This window comes from Xiphias gladius, chromosome 19 (genome assembly GCF_016859285.1).
Source record: "Xiphias gladius isolate SHS-SW01 ecotype Sanya breed wild chromosome 19, ASM1685928v1, whole genome shotgun sequence".
Classification (NCBI taxonomy): domain Eukaryota; kingdom Metazoa; phylum Chordata; class Actinopteri; order Istiophoriformes; family Xiphiidae; genus Xiphias; species Xiphias gladius.
In genome coordinates this window covers 28405300-28424385 of record NC_053418.1, presented here as the reverse complement: position 1 = coordinate 28424385, position 19086 = coordinate 28405300, and the positions used below count along the sequence as shown (strand labels likewise).

The 19086-nt window shown below is 38.7% G+C and overlaps 1 protein-coding gene across 1 annotated transcript; it reads left to right on the top strand.

The window, feature by feature from the left end:
* Positions 1–7629: 7629 nt before the first annotated feature.
* LOC120805245 (ectonucleoside triphosphate diphosphohydrolase 2-like) lies at positions 7630–19067 on the top strand. The gene is made up of 9 exons (XM_040155299.1): positions 7630–7885; positions 10535–10652; positions 13378–13528; positions 13675–13834; positions 15993–16220; positions 17333–17605; positions 17943–18062; positions 18302–18436; positions 18598–19067. Exons 1-9 carry the CDS (start codon positions 7769–7771, stop codon positions 18802–18804), a joined length of 1509 nt encoding a protein of 502 aa, XP_040011233.1. The 5' UTR covers positions 7630–7768; the 3' UTR covers positions 18805–19067.
* Positions 19068–19086: the final 19 nt, after the last annotated feature.

Genomic DNA, 19086 nt, shown 5'->3' with positions numbered 1-19086 from the left:
GTGGTCATTAAATGCAAAAAGGGCTTTCTCTACAGGCTCATTTTGTATTGTATTGTTTTGTGTTTTATTATTTATTAAAATAGTTTTTACTTAAATGATCTACATGATAATTGAGTTGAGGTCAGGGTTTATTAAGTTTTTATGCTCTAAAATTACAACTGCAGACATCTGCATATTTATCAAGTGTTTATTGTATGATGGGTAATAATGAATGTCTACAGTGTATAGAATGCCTATTTGCATACATTGTGTAATATATATGAAAATTGTTCATTTTGTGGAAGTGAATTCTGTCACTTTGTCTCAGCAAAAGTCCATAAGGTCATAAAAACAGCTTCCAGCATATTTACTGTAAATGACAATGAAATGTTTTTACATTGTAGTTTGAGTATAATTTCTCTGTTTCAGTCTTTTTTTTTTAAGTGGTGCAAGTGTATATTCTTCAGGCATGTGAATTCAAGGAAAAAAGGTGACTGTAGTATGTAGCTAAGGAAAATATGCTTATCATTGAAATCGTTTTAAACTCTATAGGGGGAACTAGAAAACAGTCAATTTTTTGTCATGTTGAAATTGCCATTCAGAAATTGGAGTATAGTACCCTCTAGTGGATGTAAAGCATTAAGACTACAAGGTCCACAAGACCACAAGGTCTATAAAATTATAATCGTTTACCAATGCTTATAGTTTTTGCAATTTTTTTCACATACACACATATATCATTCAACTAATTTGCATATTAGTTGCTTTGCAATGTTGTAAGGCCCCAAAGCATGGTGTGAGAAGATCGTAAGGGAGAAGAGTAAGAAAATCAAAAACAGCTGATTAAAATAACAAAGAATAGATAAATACAAAAAACATAACCGATTAAATTAGAAAAAAGGAATATGAAGAGTGAAAGTTGTAGTGTGCTTCAGAGACTTTATATATACACTAAATTCAATCCATTTCAATTTTGTTTATATAGTGCCAAATCATAACAGAACTTATCTCGGGGCACTTTTCATGTAGAGCAAGTCTAGACCAGACTCTTTATAGTTCTAGCAAAGTACACGTATAACATAAAGATGTGTAACAATAATGAGACTAATAACTGAAAACTAATGATTATAATAATAAGGTGAATAATAATACTAATAAAACTACATATAATAATAGTAATGATAATCATAATATTTGAAGCAGTGGGTGTTGAGCAGGATCATGGGGGCTTTAGGTGGTTTGCGGTCACAGATCCAGACTCTGCAGCACCAGGGACAGAAATACCTGCAGAAAGTGACAGGAGGAGAGAGGAGAGAGATGAGAAAGAACAAAAGTACGGGAGAGAGAAGAAGTCAAGTTAGTAATGAGCATTGATGCCATATGAATGTGTGCAGATGGAGAGGAAGAGGAGGACAAAGGAGCTCGGTGCATCATAGGAAGTCACCCGGCAGTCTAGGCCTATAGCAGCATAACTAGGGATGGTTCATGACAAGCCTGAGCCAGCCCTAACTGTAAGATTTATCAAAAAGGAAGGATTTAAATCTACTCTTAAACATGGAGAGGGTGTCTGCCTCCTTTACACAAACTGGAAGATGGTTCCACAGTAGAAGAGCCTGGTAACTGAAGGCTTTGCCTAATTTTTGCAATGTTACCTAGTTGAAAAAAGGCAGAGCTTGAAGTTTGTTTTATGTGGGAGTTAAAGGACATTTCCTGATCAACGAGAACTCCGAGATTCCTAACAGTGGAGCTGGTGGCCAGGGCAATGCCATCTAGAGAAACTATATCATCAGTAAATGTGTTTCTGAGGTGTTGGGGGCCAAGCACAATAACTTCAGTTTTGTCTGAGTTTAACAGCAGAAAGTTGCTGGTCATCCTTATGTCCTTAAGGCAAGCTTGAAGTGTAGCTAACTGATTCGTTTCACCAGGCTTTATTGACAAATACATTTGGGTATCATCAGAGTAGCAATGGAAGTTTATGGAGTGTTTCATAATAATATTGCCAAAAGGAAGCATATATAAGGTGAATAGAACTGGTCCAAGCACAGAACCTTGTGGAACTCTGTGACTAACTTTTGAGTATGTGGAGGATCGTTAACATGCACAAACTGAAAATGATCTGATAAATAGGACCTAAACCAGCTTATAACTGTTCCTTTAATGCTAATCAATAAAGTCATCACCAAGCACTTTATTAGGAACACTTGCATACTTGCTCATTCATGCAATTATACAATCAGCCATCTTGTCGCAGCAGTGCAATGCATAAAATTATGCAGATACAGGTCAGGAGCTCCAGTTAATGTTCACATCAAACACCAGTAACTTTGACCATGGCATGACTGTTGGTGCCAGACAGGCTGGTTTGAGTGTTTCTGAAACTGCTGATGTCCTGGGATTTTCACACATAACAGTCTCTGTTATGTGTGCTGTTCAATCCATTGAGCAGCAGTTCTGTGGACAGAAATACCTTGTTGATGAGGGAGGTCAGAGGAGAATGGCCAGACTGTTTGGAGCTGAAAGAAAGGCTACAGTAACTCAGATAAACGACTCTTTACAACTGTGGTGAGCAGAGAAGCATCTCAGAATGAAGAACACGTGCAACCTTGAGGCAGATGGACTACAACAGCAGAAAACCACGTCGGGTAGGGTCACAATTTAGCATCAGCAGCATGGATCCATGGACCCAGCCTGCCTTGTGCCAACAGTCCAGGCTGCTGCTGCTGGCGTAATTGGTGTGGTACGTGTTTTCTTGGCACACTTTGGGCCCCTTAATACCAATCAAGCATGGTTTGAAGGCCACAGCCTATCTGAGTATGGTTGCTGACCATGTGCAACCCTTTATAGCCACAATTTACCATCTTCTAATGGCTACTTCCAGCAAGATAATGCTCCATGTCACAAAGCGAAAGTTGTCTCAGACTGATTTCATGAACATGACAGTGAGTTCAGTGTACTTTGGATTTCATGAACATTTTCTTTCATGAACATAACAATGAGTTCAGTGTACTTCAGTGGCCTCCCCAGGGACCAGATCTGAACCCAACAGAACACCTGAGCAGATTCTCAAAGGAAACTTTCCAACATCTTGTGGAAGAACTGTGCCATGAAGAACTGAAGCTGCTTTGAGAGCAAAGGGAGGCCCTGCACTGTATTAGTATGGTGCTCGCTGAGTGAGTGTGAGTGAGTGTGAGTGTGTGTGTGCATGTGTGTATGTGTGTGCATATATATATATATATATATATGTTTACATACACACACAAAAACGTATAGCAATTTGGCTGCACTGCAAAACAAGACCATGACTAATCTGCACATTATTTCAATAAGACAGTCGATCATATCATGTCAAAAAGCAGCAAAAAACTGCTTTTCAGAACTCCTCAAACTCAAAGCTTAAACCGGCCGTCTTGTTCAACTAAAAGTCCACATTTTCTTGAGACTAGACAAATAAAAGCTGCAAATGTTCACTTCTGAGAAGCTGGAACCAGGAAGTGCCTGACAACCTTGCTAGAGAAAAATCACAAATAAATAATTGTCAATCAGAGAAGCTGTGGATTAATTATCTGCTGATTGATCAACTCATCAGCTGACTATGCTCAACACTACACAGCATAGACATGCATGTATGTACATACATTCATATAAACACATACATAAACATACATATACATACCCATAAAATGACATACACTTACTCATATCCATATACACACATATATGCCCATATATGCTTGGATACATACACCTGTACTGTACATACAGAAATGCACAAAAGTTGTGGTTATTTTTGCATATCTAATGTCTCATAATGTTGACTCAGCTACTGTTACTATTATCAATTCGCCTTCATCAACAGAAACCTTTTTGTCATTCAACTTCACTTACTATTTATGGATGTTAAGTTTGTGATAAGACACTGAGTTTGAGATGACTGGAAACTGAGAACTTTTTTTAAAAGAATATGCATTATTATTCTGTTTGCATTGTTTTGGGGGTTTTAAATCTATCTTCATTGTTTTACAGATAACATTAATTGTGGATTTATTGTCTCTGAAGTGTTATTAACAAATAAAGCTAGGTTTCAATCTATATCACCACTTAAAAGTACAAGAGAATCATTTACTTTGATTAAAATTACCTCCAGTCAAACAAGACCACTGTAACCTGCTACTCTACACTGCACTTAACAGTATGTGAAACTGAGCTGGATAAGGAGGGATTGCTTTTACTGCATTTGGAAAGTAGATTGTGGAAATGATGCCAGTGATTCTGGAAAGAGTACATAGAGGATGGAGAAACAGATCAACAGAAATTTCTCTTCAAGCTTTTTTTTCCTGCTCAGTAAAAAAAGGTGAAATAGATAGAGGACAGGATGTCACAAGCTTTATGGGAAACATAGTCTTAATTTGAGGAAATTCTATTTTTAATGGAGTCAAAGTAAAACTTTAAAGGGGATCAGTAGAAACCAGAAATAGTGCATTTCTCAGTCTATACACAAGGTAAACGGACCATCACTGTACTATAAGTCTAATGGCTTTTGAAATAAAACCAAACCTCCTTCTTTGCTGAGATTATCATTTTTTAAATTTTTGGATAAATTAAATCTAGAAAAAAGCCATCACACCAGTCCACAAATTCTTGCCTTATGAGTCCATGGAATTTATCTGACCAACTAGGAATGGACTTACCAGCACTGTTGTCAACTAATTTTATATTATGTTTATATTTACTACAATGGGTTTCTGTATATGAGATAAAAATTCACTAGAAAAGACACAACCCTGCAATGAGCCAGTGTAAGTGCAAATTTATTCAGATGCTCTACCTTTTTACAACCACTTTCCCACTGATAATCCATCTGATGAGCTGATGATCTAAGAGGAAGTAGGATATGAGATTTTTTTACTGGTATGTGAGGTTGCATTGTATTATAGGGTGACAACAACTCAGCAAAAAGTAATCGTGCATAATTGCTTGTTTGTTCAAAGTGTTAATGCACAGAGCTCAAAACAAATAATTTTGCACCATCAACACCTCTCCCAGGGTTATATGCAAACAACAGGGGGTCAAGGAATGATCCAATTACATCCACAATTTCTGATTTTACATTTCATCCAAAGTTTTCATTACTAGTGATGTTGAAGAGAACAACGAAACCTATGTACACCTGTGTCTTTAACATTGTGCAAGCAGCCAGAGGAGGATGAGCTGTCGTACCATCTTCAGCCACAGCAAAAAGTCAATGAGCTGTTGGTGCATTTCCTAGCAAGGGCAACTGTACAGTACAACTTTACTGTGTGGAAATAGTGTCCTGTGTGTTGTATATCAAGTTAAGTGGGACTGATATCAGGAGGGTTGGTGGCCCTGACAAACTTTCATTTCGTCTTTCAGTTCTTTGAATTCCCGCTGGCTTATTCTTGCTGTTCCACTATGATTTCAGGGCCCTGACATCAAGTGGTTGATGTTTTTTATTATTACAGCTGAGATGTCAATCATGTGAAAGTCCCTGTGTAGGATGGATGTGTTTGGGCTTAATCCTATTTCTCTCAGGTGCACTTTTAATGTATACTGACACATTAACTGTGAGAATAATTGGAAAATAACTTTTTCTGCTTTAAAATCCCGTGTGATTTTTTTTTTAAATCTCCTAATGAACATCAGTGGTTGTTGAGTTTGTAATCACTGTGGTGTATCAGATAGAATACACTAAAAAACCTTTCAAACGTTTCTAGTCCTTTACTTCATCATCATATCTAGAATAACAGAAAATTCACAGTAAGGGTACTTCTTTACTTTAACTTCTCCTATTTAGCACTTATAAGCAGTATATACAGTAGACATTGAATAATTGGTTTTGGTTGGGCACACTATAATTATTTTAGTATTTGTAAGCAGACATGTTATATTAATACATTTGTCAACAACTATAACTCCTCCTGAGGACACAAAAATGGAGGTTGCTGTACAAACAGATAACATACAGTATCTCAAACATATCCCTCAAACTCTGTGGCATGAACTAGTGTAAAAAAATTAAATGGAGCAATATACCAATTAACCACTCCAAGGAGCTGACTGGTTCCTGACATGCTTGTATGCAGGCTCCCCAATGAACTACTTGATTGCTGCTGTGTCTGAAATGTATGAACTGGAAGCCTTTTTCACATGCCTTAATAATGCATACAGAGCTCTGTGTTTGCACAGTAGTTCATCACACTAGGTACAGTGACTTCAGAAAGTATTCAGACCACTTCTTGCACACTTTACTGTGTTTTACATTTAATTTTAACTTGATCAAATTGCATTTTGGCCAGTCAACCGACAATCAGTAACCTATAATGACAAAGTGGAAACATTTTTTGAGAATTTTTTTTGCAAATGTATAAAGAAATCAAAAGCTGAAATCTGTTTGAGCCAGCTTTGAATCGTCTTGGGTTAAGTCTCTCCCAGCTTTAAACACCGGGATTTGGGCAGTTTATCCAATTCTTTCTGGCAGATCCTCTCAAGCTCTGTCAGACTGGATGGGAAGCATCTATTAACTGCCATCATCAGGTCTCTCCACAGATGTTCTAGGGGGTTTAAGTCTGGGCTTTCGCTAAGCCACTTAAGAACAGTCAGAGACTTGTCCCCAAGCCAATCCAGCATGTTCTTGGCTGTATGCTTCAGGTCAGGTCGTGTTGCCCCAGTCTTAGGTTGCATGCACTATGGAGCAAGTTTATTTTAAGAACCTGTCTGTATTTGGCTGCATTCATCCTTCCCTCAATTCTGACCAGTCTCCCTGCCCCTCCTGCTGACAAGCCCCCCCCATGGTATGATGCTGCTACTACCATGCAGTACCATAGGGATGGTAACAGCTGTTTGGCAAAACCAAAGTGGGCTGTCATTTGCCTTTTAGCATCTTCTAGCCTCTCTACCATAGAGACCTGATTGATGGAGCGCTACTGTGATGGTCATCCCTCCGGCAGGTTCTCCCATATCTGCAAAGTGACCATTGGGTTCTTGGTCACCTCCCTGACCAAGATCTTTCTTGCCCAGTTACTCAGTTTGGTTGGTCAGTCAACTGTAGGAAAAGTCCTGGTGGTTCCACACTTCTTCCATTTCACAGTTATTAAGGCCACTGTGCTCCTGGGAACAGCAGCTTTAAAAATGGTTTTAAACCCTTGCTCTCAGCCTTGCCATAATTTTAATTTTGGCGAGTTCTTTGGACTTCGTGGCTTGGTTTTTGTCCTGACATGCTGTGCGAATTGTGGGACCTTATATACACAGGTGTGTGCCTTTCTAAACTACCTTTCAGTGTTTGATTTTTAATAAAACTGTTAAACTTCCTAAGAACATTTTTTCATTTTGTCGTTAAGGTATGCTATATAGTGTAGATTGATGGACAAATAAAAATGGCAATTTTTTCCATTTACAATTACATCTAGTAGTAAAAGCGTTAAAAAGTGAAGGCGTTAAAAAGTGAAGGGGTCTGAATACATTCTGAAGCCACTGCCAATCTGGACTAGATGTACTGTAAAACTCCTGATGGTTCATTTCCTATAAGAAACTACCTTGTCTGCTGCATGACGTGAACTTGGGCGTCCCATGAATGAGGTCTGCGCGTGTGCGGGTGCGATGAGTGGAAACCTAACACCATACCATGAAAATAATACGTCAAAAACGTAGACCAAAGCCCCAGCCGTCAGCTAGTTCACGCAGGCCCTTAATTTCTCTGGGTATTCCATAGCGGACATTAAATGCTCAGGCGCATTTATGCAGAGCATCCACGCGCACTGAACCAGCATCCGGTATGGGTCTCCGATGCTCCCAGACCATCCCTGCGGTTGTGCTGCTGATAGTGTCAATAGTCGGAGTTCTGCTGGTGGTCCTCCCGGCTAAAGAGGTGGAGACGCCTCCTGAAAACATGGTAATTAAAATAATTCTTATAGAGCACTGCACATTGTTCACTTTTGTATAACTAGATATGCGATGATGATGATGATTATTATTGTTATTATTAGCAGTAATAGTAATATGGACACACCTGTTGACTCCAAACAATACACTCATAATATTTTCACATGTGCCGAGGTATTTTTCCTTTTTGACAGTCTGCACAAGGTTTTTAGCTGATTGGCTTTTGAGTTTGTCCTACTTTATTCGTAACAGTGCGAAAATTATTAGGGCGGGAGAGGGGGTCAAAAAGGGGTGATACACGTTTTCCTTTGGCTGGAGGTGGGACAATCTGACTTTCTTTGGCGAGAAGGAGAAGCTCTTTGAATGAATTCCTTAACTGAGGGTAACACATTGAATATTTCTACTCACAAACAGTCTATATTAAAATATAATGTAAATATATTAAAAAATATTTACAAGAAGTTTGTCAGCTCAGAACAGGTATTCATGCATACATTGGCATGACAAAGTTTGGCCACCTCTGGTCAAAATTTCTGTTACTGTGAATAGCTAAGCGAGTAAAAGTTGACCTGATTTCCAAAAGGCATCAAGTTAAAGAGGAAGCATTTGTTTAATATTCTAAGCAAGATTATTTTTTTTATTTCCATCTATTACAGTTTCAAAATAACAAAAAAGGAAAAGGGCCCAGAGCAAAATTTGGGCATACTGCATGGTCAGTACTTTGTAACAATCCCTTTGGCAAGTATCAGAGCTTGTAAACACTTTTTGTAGTGGCTAAGAGTCTTTCAGTTCTTGTTTAGAGGATTTTCGCCCATTCTTCCTGCAAAAGGCTTCTAGTTCTGTAAGATTCTTGGGCTGTCTTGCAGACACAGCTCCTTTGCGGTCTACCCACAGATTTTACATGATGTTTATCATTCATTATCGCTCATCAGTCGACAGGACTTGTTTCCAAAATGCATCAGTCTTGTTTAAATGTTCCTTTGCAACCTCCTGACGCTGAATTTTGTGGTGAGGATGCGTGAAGAGTTTTCTTTTGATGACTCTTCCATGAAGGTCATATTTGTGCAGGTGTCGCTGCACTGTAGAACGGTGCACCACCACTCCAGAGTCTGCTAAATCTTCCTGAAGGCCTTTTGCAGTCAAACAGGGGTTTTGATTTGACTTTCTCACAATCATACGAGCAGTTCACTTAAAAAGTTTTCTTGGTCTCCCAGACCTCAACTTCACCTCCTCTGTTCCTGTTAACTGGCATTTCTTAATTACATTACGAACTGAGGAAATGCTTACCTGAAAACGCTCTGCTATCTTCTTATAAGCTTGTCCTGCTTCATGGGCATCAGTTATTTTCATTTTCAGGGTGCTAGGCAACTGAGTATTTATAAAGCTTTGAAATTTGTATCACTTGTCCTTTCCTAACAGTGACTGTGAACAAGCCGCAGCCCTAACAAGCTAATTAAGGTCTGAGACCTTGGTAAAGTTATCTGAGAGCTCAAATATCTTTGGGCGCCCAAACCTTTGCATGGTGTTCCTTTCCTGTTTTTTCACTCTTAACTTGTACAAACAAAAATAATACAGCCATCTTGCTTAAAATGTTGAAAGGAATGTTTAACCTTTAACTTTATGCCTTTTGGAGATCAGTTCCTCTTCTAGTCCCTTAACTATTCACAGTATCAGAAATTTTGACCAGGGGTGCCCAGACTTTTTCATGCCACTGTAAGTATCTTAGTTGTTACTGTTGCTGAAAAATCTCTCTGTTGTTGGGTCATCATAGAAGGATGGATTGCCCTGTACAGAATAAAATGGTCAAAATGTTCAGCCTCATATGTCATGATCTGAACTTGCTCAGTCATAAGCCCTCAGGCTTATGTCAGCTAAATGCTCAAAATGAAACACACAGCTCTTTCCAGGTTGTGTGTTTTATTCATTATTCATGTGCTCTTCCGTTTATTGTTAATCTCAAAGACACTTTGAAAATGTTTTAAAATGTACATAAATAGATCTTATTCTGCCATATACTGCCTTTATCCTTTGCCTTCATAATAATGCTTGAATAGAACTTAGTGCTTTGAAGTTATCATTGCAAAAGACCACACAAAGGGAAACAAAGTCAACATTGCTGAATGAGTTAAAAAGAAACCATAATGCATAACAACAAAGCCCTTTCTGTTAAATCAGTACATCTGTGCTTATTAGTCTCATGATGGGAAATTTGTTTGCAGTAAAAATTGGTTTAATCATAAAAGGCAATAATCAAGATGTACGACAGTTGCAATACTTTTCACAAAAAATGAATGTGAAAATTTACAGGGGTTATATGCTGTAGCCACATCCTGTCAATACCACATTGAAGTGCAAACTCAGTGGAACAAGCCTTCGCAAGTTGGAAAACATAGAGAAGAAGCACACAGAAAAAAACGTTTCGCACAAGTCTTCTTTTACAGGTGTAGTAAGTGAACCTGTGTTAACAGACGTGCACGAGACAGAGATATTCCATATGTAATATTAGGCCTGTATGATACACCAGGAAAAAAATACTGGGGTAGCCTTTTATTTCATGTTTTGAGCAGCAATATCAATAGCTAAAATGAGGTACTGGAGGCATTCTGTATGGTCTGGTACCATATTGTATGTTTCTAACATTTAATGCTGTCTGTTTCAGTATGGAATCATTATGGATGCAGGCTCATCCCACACCTCCATGTACATCTACAAATGGCCAGCTGACAAGCAAAATGGCACTGGTATTGTTACCCAGCATAGCAAGTGTCATGCAAAAGGTGAGCTTCTTGCTGATGGTGGTGGAGAGCGCTGTCTAACACATCACTCCAAAATCTCCAATATGTGTTCAATTGGGTTGAGATCTGGTGACTGTTAAGGCCATAGCATATGATTCACATCATTGTCATCCTGTTTTTCTACTGAGTTTTCAGGTTTTCCTTTTAATTTGTCACCCATCTGTAGTTTTAGATTAATTGCCCAAGTTTTTAGATTTCCAACTCTGTAACTTTACAATCACAATATCGTGCAGTTGAATTTATGATGCTCACAGCATTGAAATATTACATTTATACATTTTTTAAAAATTCACCTTCATTACAAATCTCAATGATAGATTATCAAAATATAGTTAATTAAACCAAAACAATTTACAGGGGCAAGAAAAGCTTGTGAACCCTTTGAAATGATCTGGTTTTCTGTGTTATTTGGTCATAAAATGTGATCTGATCTTCATCTAAATCACAAATACAGACAGACATAATCTATTTTAATTAACAACACAATCTTCCATGTCTTTATTGAACACACCCATTGCACATTCACAGTGCTTATGGAAAAAGAACCCTTGGATTTAATAACCAGTCAAACCTCCTTTGGCAATAATAACTGCAAATTAGTACTTCTGTAGCTGAGGATCAGACCTTCACAACGTTCAGGAGGAATTCTGGACCATTCTTCCTGACAGCGCTGCTTCAGCACAGACATATTCTTAGGATGTCTGGTGTGAATGGCTTGCTGAGCTCACTCCACAGCATCACTCTTGGGTTAAGGTCAGGGCTCTGACTGGGCCACTCCAGAAGGTGGATTTTCTTTTTTTGAAATCATTCTGTAGTAGATTTACTTTGATGTTTAGGGTCATTGTCCTGCTGCATCACCCAACTTCTACTAAGCTTCAGCTGGCAGACAGCCCCCCTGACATTGCCCTGTAAGATGCCTTGATAAACCTGGGAATTCAATTTCCTTTCAACGATGTACTGTGTGTTCTTCATAAAGAACTCCACTTTACTTTCATCAGTCCACAAGACATTTTCCCAACTGTGGAGTGTGTAGTGATGTTTTGCCTTTTTTTCAATGGACACCATGCTCGATGCAACCGTGCACCATTACTTGTGTATGGTAGGCTCTTCAACAGAGATGTTTCTTTATTACCTCACTGATCATTCTGCGTTGTGCCTTTGGAGTCATTTTATTTATTAAGTTTAGACCCCTATTAGCCACTGTGTTGTAAGTGGCTACTCTTCCTGGGGTCCCCACAAGTTTTTTAAACAATACTTCAATAACAGAAGATACATCAATATACATCCATATCTTACAGACTCATAATAAGACTCACAATACACAACACAACCCCTAGGACACATAACAACCAACCCCACCTCTAAACCTAATCTAATACATAAGATAGGTCTGTATCATAATTTCATTTCTTAAATAACTAAGAAAAGAAATATCTTCACAAGTCAATCCGCTAAGTCACAAATAAAAGTGGGATGGATAGCTCCCTACATCCATATCACATCATCAAGAACAGAACAGTAAACAATTAAATCATATAAACAAGAAAATCATATAGTGTTCCACACTATTCCTTTGTGAACAAATACAATCTCAACTTTTTTTAAAAACATGTTCTATTACTTTCTTATGTCAAGAAACTTGGTCATAACGTCCATGCCACTATTGCTCAATAATGAACTGTTCTCTGTGTAAAACTAGTTCTACATGGAGGCAACAGAAATGAGCCTCTGAGGCCTGCCAGGTAGAATAATGATGTCGGTCTGAAAAAAAAAAGATAGGTTACTATAAAGTGTTTGTCGAGGTTTAGTTATGATAATATTTCTAATAAACCACATTAGAGAATGCTTTTCAGCTAACCAAAACAAAAGATCATTCATTGTACTTACTCTTGTTTGAAATGGGCAGTGAAGAGCAAAAGACGTAGTACTAACTCATCCCCATTTATAGACAGTTTGTCTCACTGTGGACTAATGAATATCTAAACTCTTTCAGATTATTCTGTAACCCTTTCCAGCTTTATGCAAATCAACAATTCATGATCATAAGTTTTCTGAGGCCTCTTATTCTTGAGACAAAGTTCACTTCAGCAGACGCTTTTTGAGATAACAAACTCAAAATGTTTGAAAGTTTTTTTTAAAAGTAGTTCTAACCCACACCTCCAATGTAGTTTCATTGACTGGACTGAAGGTTTGCTAACTCGGAACTCCACTCAGTTTTTGTGTTTTTTCAAAACTGTAACTTAGATGAAGATCTGAAGATATTTTAGGACAAACTTGCACATAAAGGCAGGTAATTCCAAAGGGTTCACTTACTTTCTTGCCACCGTATATAAATACCACTAGAGATAAGTTTTTTTGTAATTTGCCTGAACCAACCTTTTAACCCCAGAGTGTCATAATGGAAAAGATACTCGCTTTCACTTCCACAATGTCATCCTATAAAAGCTTATCCAATGACCTTATCAGAATATTACATGCCATATCTTGTGAAATACTTTTGTACCTAAATGGCACACTTCCTCACCAGAACTTAGTCAGTGTCAGTTGTTCTTCTTCTTGCTTTGGTTTGTTTTCAGAGTTTCCTTGGAAACACCAACGAGTGCCTTTATTTCAGTGGGTCACTCATCCTTTAAGACAAGGAAGTCCAGTTTTTGAGAAGGTCAGGTTGAGTTTTTTGTATGCATAACTACTTTCTCTGTCTGTCAAGGTCGAGGGATATCCAGCTATATAGGTGTCCATGGTGGTGCAGCAGAAAGTCTGAAGGCATGTCTGGAGCAAGCTGTGAAGGATATCCCCAAATCCAGACACTACCAAACTCCACTATATCTGGGAGCTACTGCAGGCATGAGGCTCTTGAAGTCAGTAGACTTTCCCATTAGCACAGGATATTACAACAATATTACTACCACACACCTCATTAATCATGAATTTAAGCATTAAAATGGATCTTGGAGGAATTTAATATTGTTCCATTCCCCATTTAACTCTCACCATTCTTGAACAGAATAGTCAATGCCACAGAGTCAGATCGGATACTGAAGGAAGTGGAAAACAAACTGAGGTCCTACCCTTTCAAATTCAAAGAGGCAGCCATCCTGAGTGGACAGCAGGAGGGGGCATATGGCTGGGTCACAGTCAATTACTTACATGAAAACTTTGCCAAGGTAAACTCTCAATTTTCTGGTTTCAAACACTGTCCCTTCTGTTCAACACAGGAAGTCACAGAGGAAAAAAATTCACGAACTTTAAAACTTACAATACACTCCATGTATTGTAAACACTGTTGGACTAGTACTAGTACTAGGTTACACGTAGTGGTACTATCAAAACAGACCGAAAGATGCTATAGTGATTTACCAAGACTAAAATGCAACACGTGTCATAACGACAGAAAAAGTAGTCCAGGTGCAGTAGTTAGTGTGTGTTGATCCAGGGAGGTTTAAAATAAAATTTCTGCACTGACACATCAGTGCTGGGAAATACTGTAGGACAGTAGTGTATCCTAACACATCAACGAGCGTCATCCCATGACGCACATGGGCTCTCAAAGAAAACAATAGGTGTGAATGTGTTGATGCGAGTCATATGCGGCTGGTGTGATTTGCCCTTAATGATGGGGTATGCCTAAAAATGAATAGTTTGTATGATGTGTCATCCAATCACGTTTAAAGGCAAACGTGTTTATAGTTGTTCAAAACTTATATCTTTAGGGCCTGTCCCAATACCCACACTTGCATTTTTGCAAGTCGTCAGGTGTCATGTGTGGCATATTTCATATCACTACCACATGCCCGAGTGTCTGTTAGGACCGCAAGCATGTGGAAATTTATTAAGCAGCACACGGGGACATTTTTGTTTAATGAGACCACTCTACTACTCATGAAAGTGTGCTAAGTCAATCTCAGTTGATTTGATTTTTTAAAATTCTCAATTTATGAAAAAAACAATCATTACTGTTACAATCAGATGACAGTAAAAAGCACACATTCAGGAGGAGAGTACTACAGGAAATTACATTTAATAAGGCAATTACATTTTATCAAAAGTATTGCAACAACTATAATGTTGTCAATGTCATATAAGCAATATTATTCTTATCAGTCTCATTGAGAATAACTAATTGATAGTATCAAGTTAGTGGAGATTCTGTCTTAATTGTGTATTGTTGGGACCTGAGTACACAGTGAATCCAGCATGTCACAAACTTTTTAATGCCTGTTAGTTATTGTTCATCCTGAAACCAATTAATAGGTACAGTACAATACCACCATCAAGAGAACCCTTGTTTCACAGTAAACTGTGATGAATTGTGGGATAAACTTACCCCTGAATACCCCTTTGAAAAGGTATTAGGGAAGTCTGCATCAAGTTGGCTGTTGGTGTTTTTCTGACATTGGACATACTTGCCTACTACATGGCAGTGTGTGAACGGGCACCTAAGTGCTCAAGACCACAGCTGTGGGTATTGGGATGGGCCATTCATACATACAGATTCAAAAAGCTTGGACAGCGACAGCTGCTGTTCATTGTGATTGAGACCTGGCTTTGCAGCCCTGCAGCCCTTACTGAGCTTGACAGACTGAAAAAGGTACACTAAAACTACACTACTGGGGAAAGTTGAGAAAGGCTGAACTTCATGCAAATATTTGGTGATGCAGTACAAGTGACAGCCAGGCAAGAGCCAATCACGATCATCTTGATTCCAGTGGAAACGGAAGCCGTAGTTATTTCTACTCCACTCCACTATGCAAAGGAACTTCAAACTTTTTTAACTTTAAATAGCAAACCTTCATTTAGTGTGTTAGGATGCTGACATGCAAATTAGCTCTAAACACAAAGTACAACTGAGGCTGATGGGAATGGGATTTTTTTTACAATAGGAGCCACCAAAATTATTAGGATTCATGGTCTGGGAACCATGAATTTCTATACCAAACTTTTTGCCATTCCATCCAGTAGCTGTCAAGATACTTCACTGGAAGAGTGAATACTTTGAACTGCTCGTGGTGCTAAATGAAAAGTTCAAGGATGAACGACGCCATTAGGATTCATTTTGTGGGAACATGGGCATCAATATAAAATTTCACTGCAATCCATTTAATAGTTCACTCTGAACCTACGTGATGGACCAACTGACAGACTATGACCGACTAACACTGCCGTAATTGGTTGCGTGGCAAAAACAATTCCACAGATAGGTCTTTGAAAGTGTAAGTACTGATTGCTGGATGTTTTTCTCTGAGTAACCTCTGTTTAGTGTTTGAATATTTCTATTGTCCTACATCAATTGAAATTCTTGACATGCCCTTTCTTGCCAATCAGTATGGTTTCATCGGGCGTTGGCTGAATCCAGGCAGAGAGACTACTGGAGCTTTGGATTTAGGTGGAGCTTCCACTCAGATTACCTTTGAGACCTCGGAGAAGGTGGAGGACAGTGTTAATCTGATGGAGATGAAGCTTTATGGCCAAATTTACAGACTATACACCCATAGCTTCCTGTGCTATGGCCAAGACCAGTTCCTCAGGAAACTGATGGCTCATCTTATCACGGTATTGTTAAAGAAAATATAAAGGCTTTTGCTGTTGAGAAACATCAAAATTCATTTCATGATTTCTGTTTTACGATAGGTTCATAGTTTTTGAAGTCTGTCTTAAAAAAATAGTCAGGTGCCCATATGAACACTGCAACAGGATATGTTTGTGGTTATCATTCCTCCTGTTCATACTGGCCATTAAAAGACTCCTTCCCAATGCACTTTCAGTGTAATTGATGGGGCACAAAATCTACAGTCCTCATTCTGTTCAGAAATACATTTCAGTTTATCTGAAGTAATTATGAGGCTTATGAGGCTAACAGTCTGACTTAAACAAATCAAGTTACAGTTTACACTGGAATTGATTTAGGGACAGATCTCTTTAGGGCCAGTATATCAGGAGGAATTATTACAGCAAGCAAAACCTGTTGCAACGTTCATATGAGCACCTGACCTTTGGTTCAAGAGATAGTTTAAAAATGATGTAGCTGTCCTTTAAGAATTGTCATTCTTCCTCTATTCTTGACCACCTGACAGGTCAAAGGTCAGGATCAGCTAAATAACAGCACTCAGCACCTCATTGAAATTCACTGTCTTGCTGCAGCACACTTGTACTTCTTAAGTGCTTCAAGCTGTAGTTTATTATTTGAAACTGAATAACTATCAATCCAAAGGTAATCCTATTTTTTTAGTAACTCTCAAAAAGTTGAAGATAAAGCTGGCAACAAAAAAGTGTACATACTGTATAATTGTAGACAGGGAGTATAAATATTATCAGCTGCTGTAAAGTGTTGGTAAATTGTGAGTCATTACTAGTTTCAGACGGTGCCCAGAGGCCTTTTTTACAGCAGACATTTTGACCGATAGTAGGAAAAGCACAGGTGTTACTAATAGCATTAACTATGGCTCTGTTCTGTTCTAGTGTCCCAGTAAGCCATGATAGTGTGGTAGTGAGCCAGCATGAATAATACCAGCCCGCTGAAACTGAAGCAGTTACATAGAATCCAGCCATTGTTCATTTTATTATTTACAACTGTGTGTCACATGTTAAAATGTCCTCTGTGAAAAAAAACTATTGTCTGAGACATGTTATAATATACATTTTGTCACTCTTTTTGCCTCTTTCAGACTCAAGGTGTGAAGCCCCAAGTCTCCCACCCCTGCTATCCACAACAGTTCAAAATATCTATCAAGCTGGGGGAGGATGTGTTTGATTCTCCATGTACTAAGAACTACAGACCAACCCAGTTTGACCCCCACATGCCTGTAACAGTAGTGGGCACAGGAGATTACCAGAACTGCCTGGGCAATGTAAAAAAGATGTTCTCCTTCGACAACTGCTCTTACTCCAAGTGCTCCTTTGATGGAGTCTTCCAGCCCAGCGTGAGAGGAAACTTCATGGTAAGGGAGCCTTTTAGACACAGACAGACAGACACAGACTCCGTTCACTACACTGGCTCCCTGATGCAGCTCACATACACTTTAAGATTCTGATGCCAGATTACATGAGAGTGAAAGAAAATGCTCCTTCCTACATCCAAGCTATGGGTCATACCCTACACCTGGGCTCTCAAACACAGATCTCTAACACATGTCCAATTTTTGATGACATCTAGCTATTGTTCCTTTTGAGTTTGAATGCACTTATTGTAAGTCACTTTGAACAAAAGCATCAACAAAATGGAATGGGAACGAGCATGTGACTCTGGACTAACTCTGTGTCCCCTCATATCCACAGGCATTTTCAGCCTTCTCCTTCACTCACAGATACATCAACAGCCTCACCAACATCACCATGACATCCCCCAGTAAAATGGAGGCGGCGATCCGACTTGTCTGCAATATGACCATCTCTGAGGTACTCTCAAGCATACAGCTCTCTGAGCCTAGCCCCTAATAAACACGAATTCTCAAATTCTTCATGTTTAAAACTACCAAATAGGCCATTAGACCCTAATTTTGGCCCAAAAAACCCATGTTATTTGCTATTGTTTATTGTAGAAATTTCTATTTTTACAGATTGTAAACAAGATCAAAAGGCTTAAGATTTCAATTAAAAAAAATAAAAATATTAACCCACTGCATTATCTCTCACAGATCACTGAAAAAACCAAGCAGTCAGAGAAATACATGAAGAATGTCTGCGCTGTCTCCAACTTCATTCAGGTCCTCTTAACACAGGGCTACAGTTTCAATGAGCTCTCCTTTCCTTCCATCTCTTTTCAGGAGAAGGTGAGGAGTGAAGGAAATAAACTGAACTTTTTTGTTCATCATATGTTGGGATTTCAGTTTATGTGTTGAAACTATTGGCCCCTATCAGCAACAGTGTCTGCTGCAGTGAAATCAGGTTGGTGTGCTGTGGTTTCAGTGAGCCTACTCTTGTGTTTTTGCAGTTAGGAGGCGCATCCGTAGGCTGGGCTTTGGGATACATGCTCAATCTGAGCAACATGGTACCAGCAGATAGCTTTGGACCGATGAAGGCTCTTCCCCTAGTGCCCTGGGCTGGCATCCTCTTCCTCTTCATTCTCATCCTCCTCACTGCAGTGGGATACCTTCTGTTAATCTACAGAAGAACAGTAACTAAAGAAGGCATGGTTTAAGAGCAAAGGTGATACACCTCTCAGTCCAATTCATGTTCCTCTTAAAGTATGCACATGTCCATCCAAAACTGTCGGTCACATTTGAAAGAAAATTTGCCACAACATTTTAGATTTTTTCTTGCAGTTTGTTGTCTGCCTGTGTATGTAAGGGAAATTGCCAGTAGTAAAGTACTGATAAATATGTCCTACACAATTTTCTTTGCAAATCCACAAACTTTCTGCTTGCTTGCAGAGACTCAGTGTGTGTAAAATGAACCTAAAGAATAAACCATATTTTCTGTA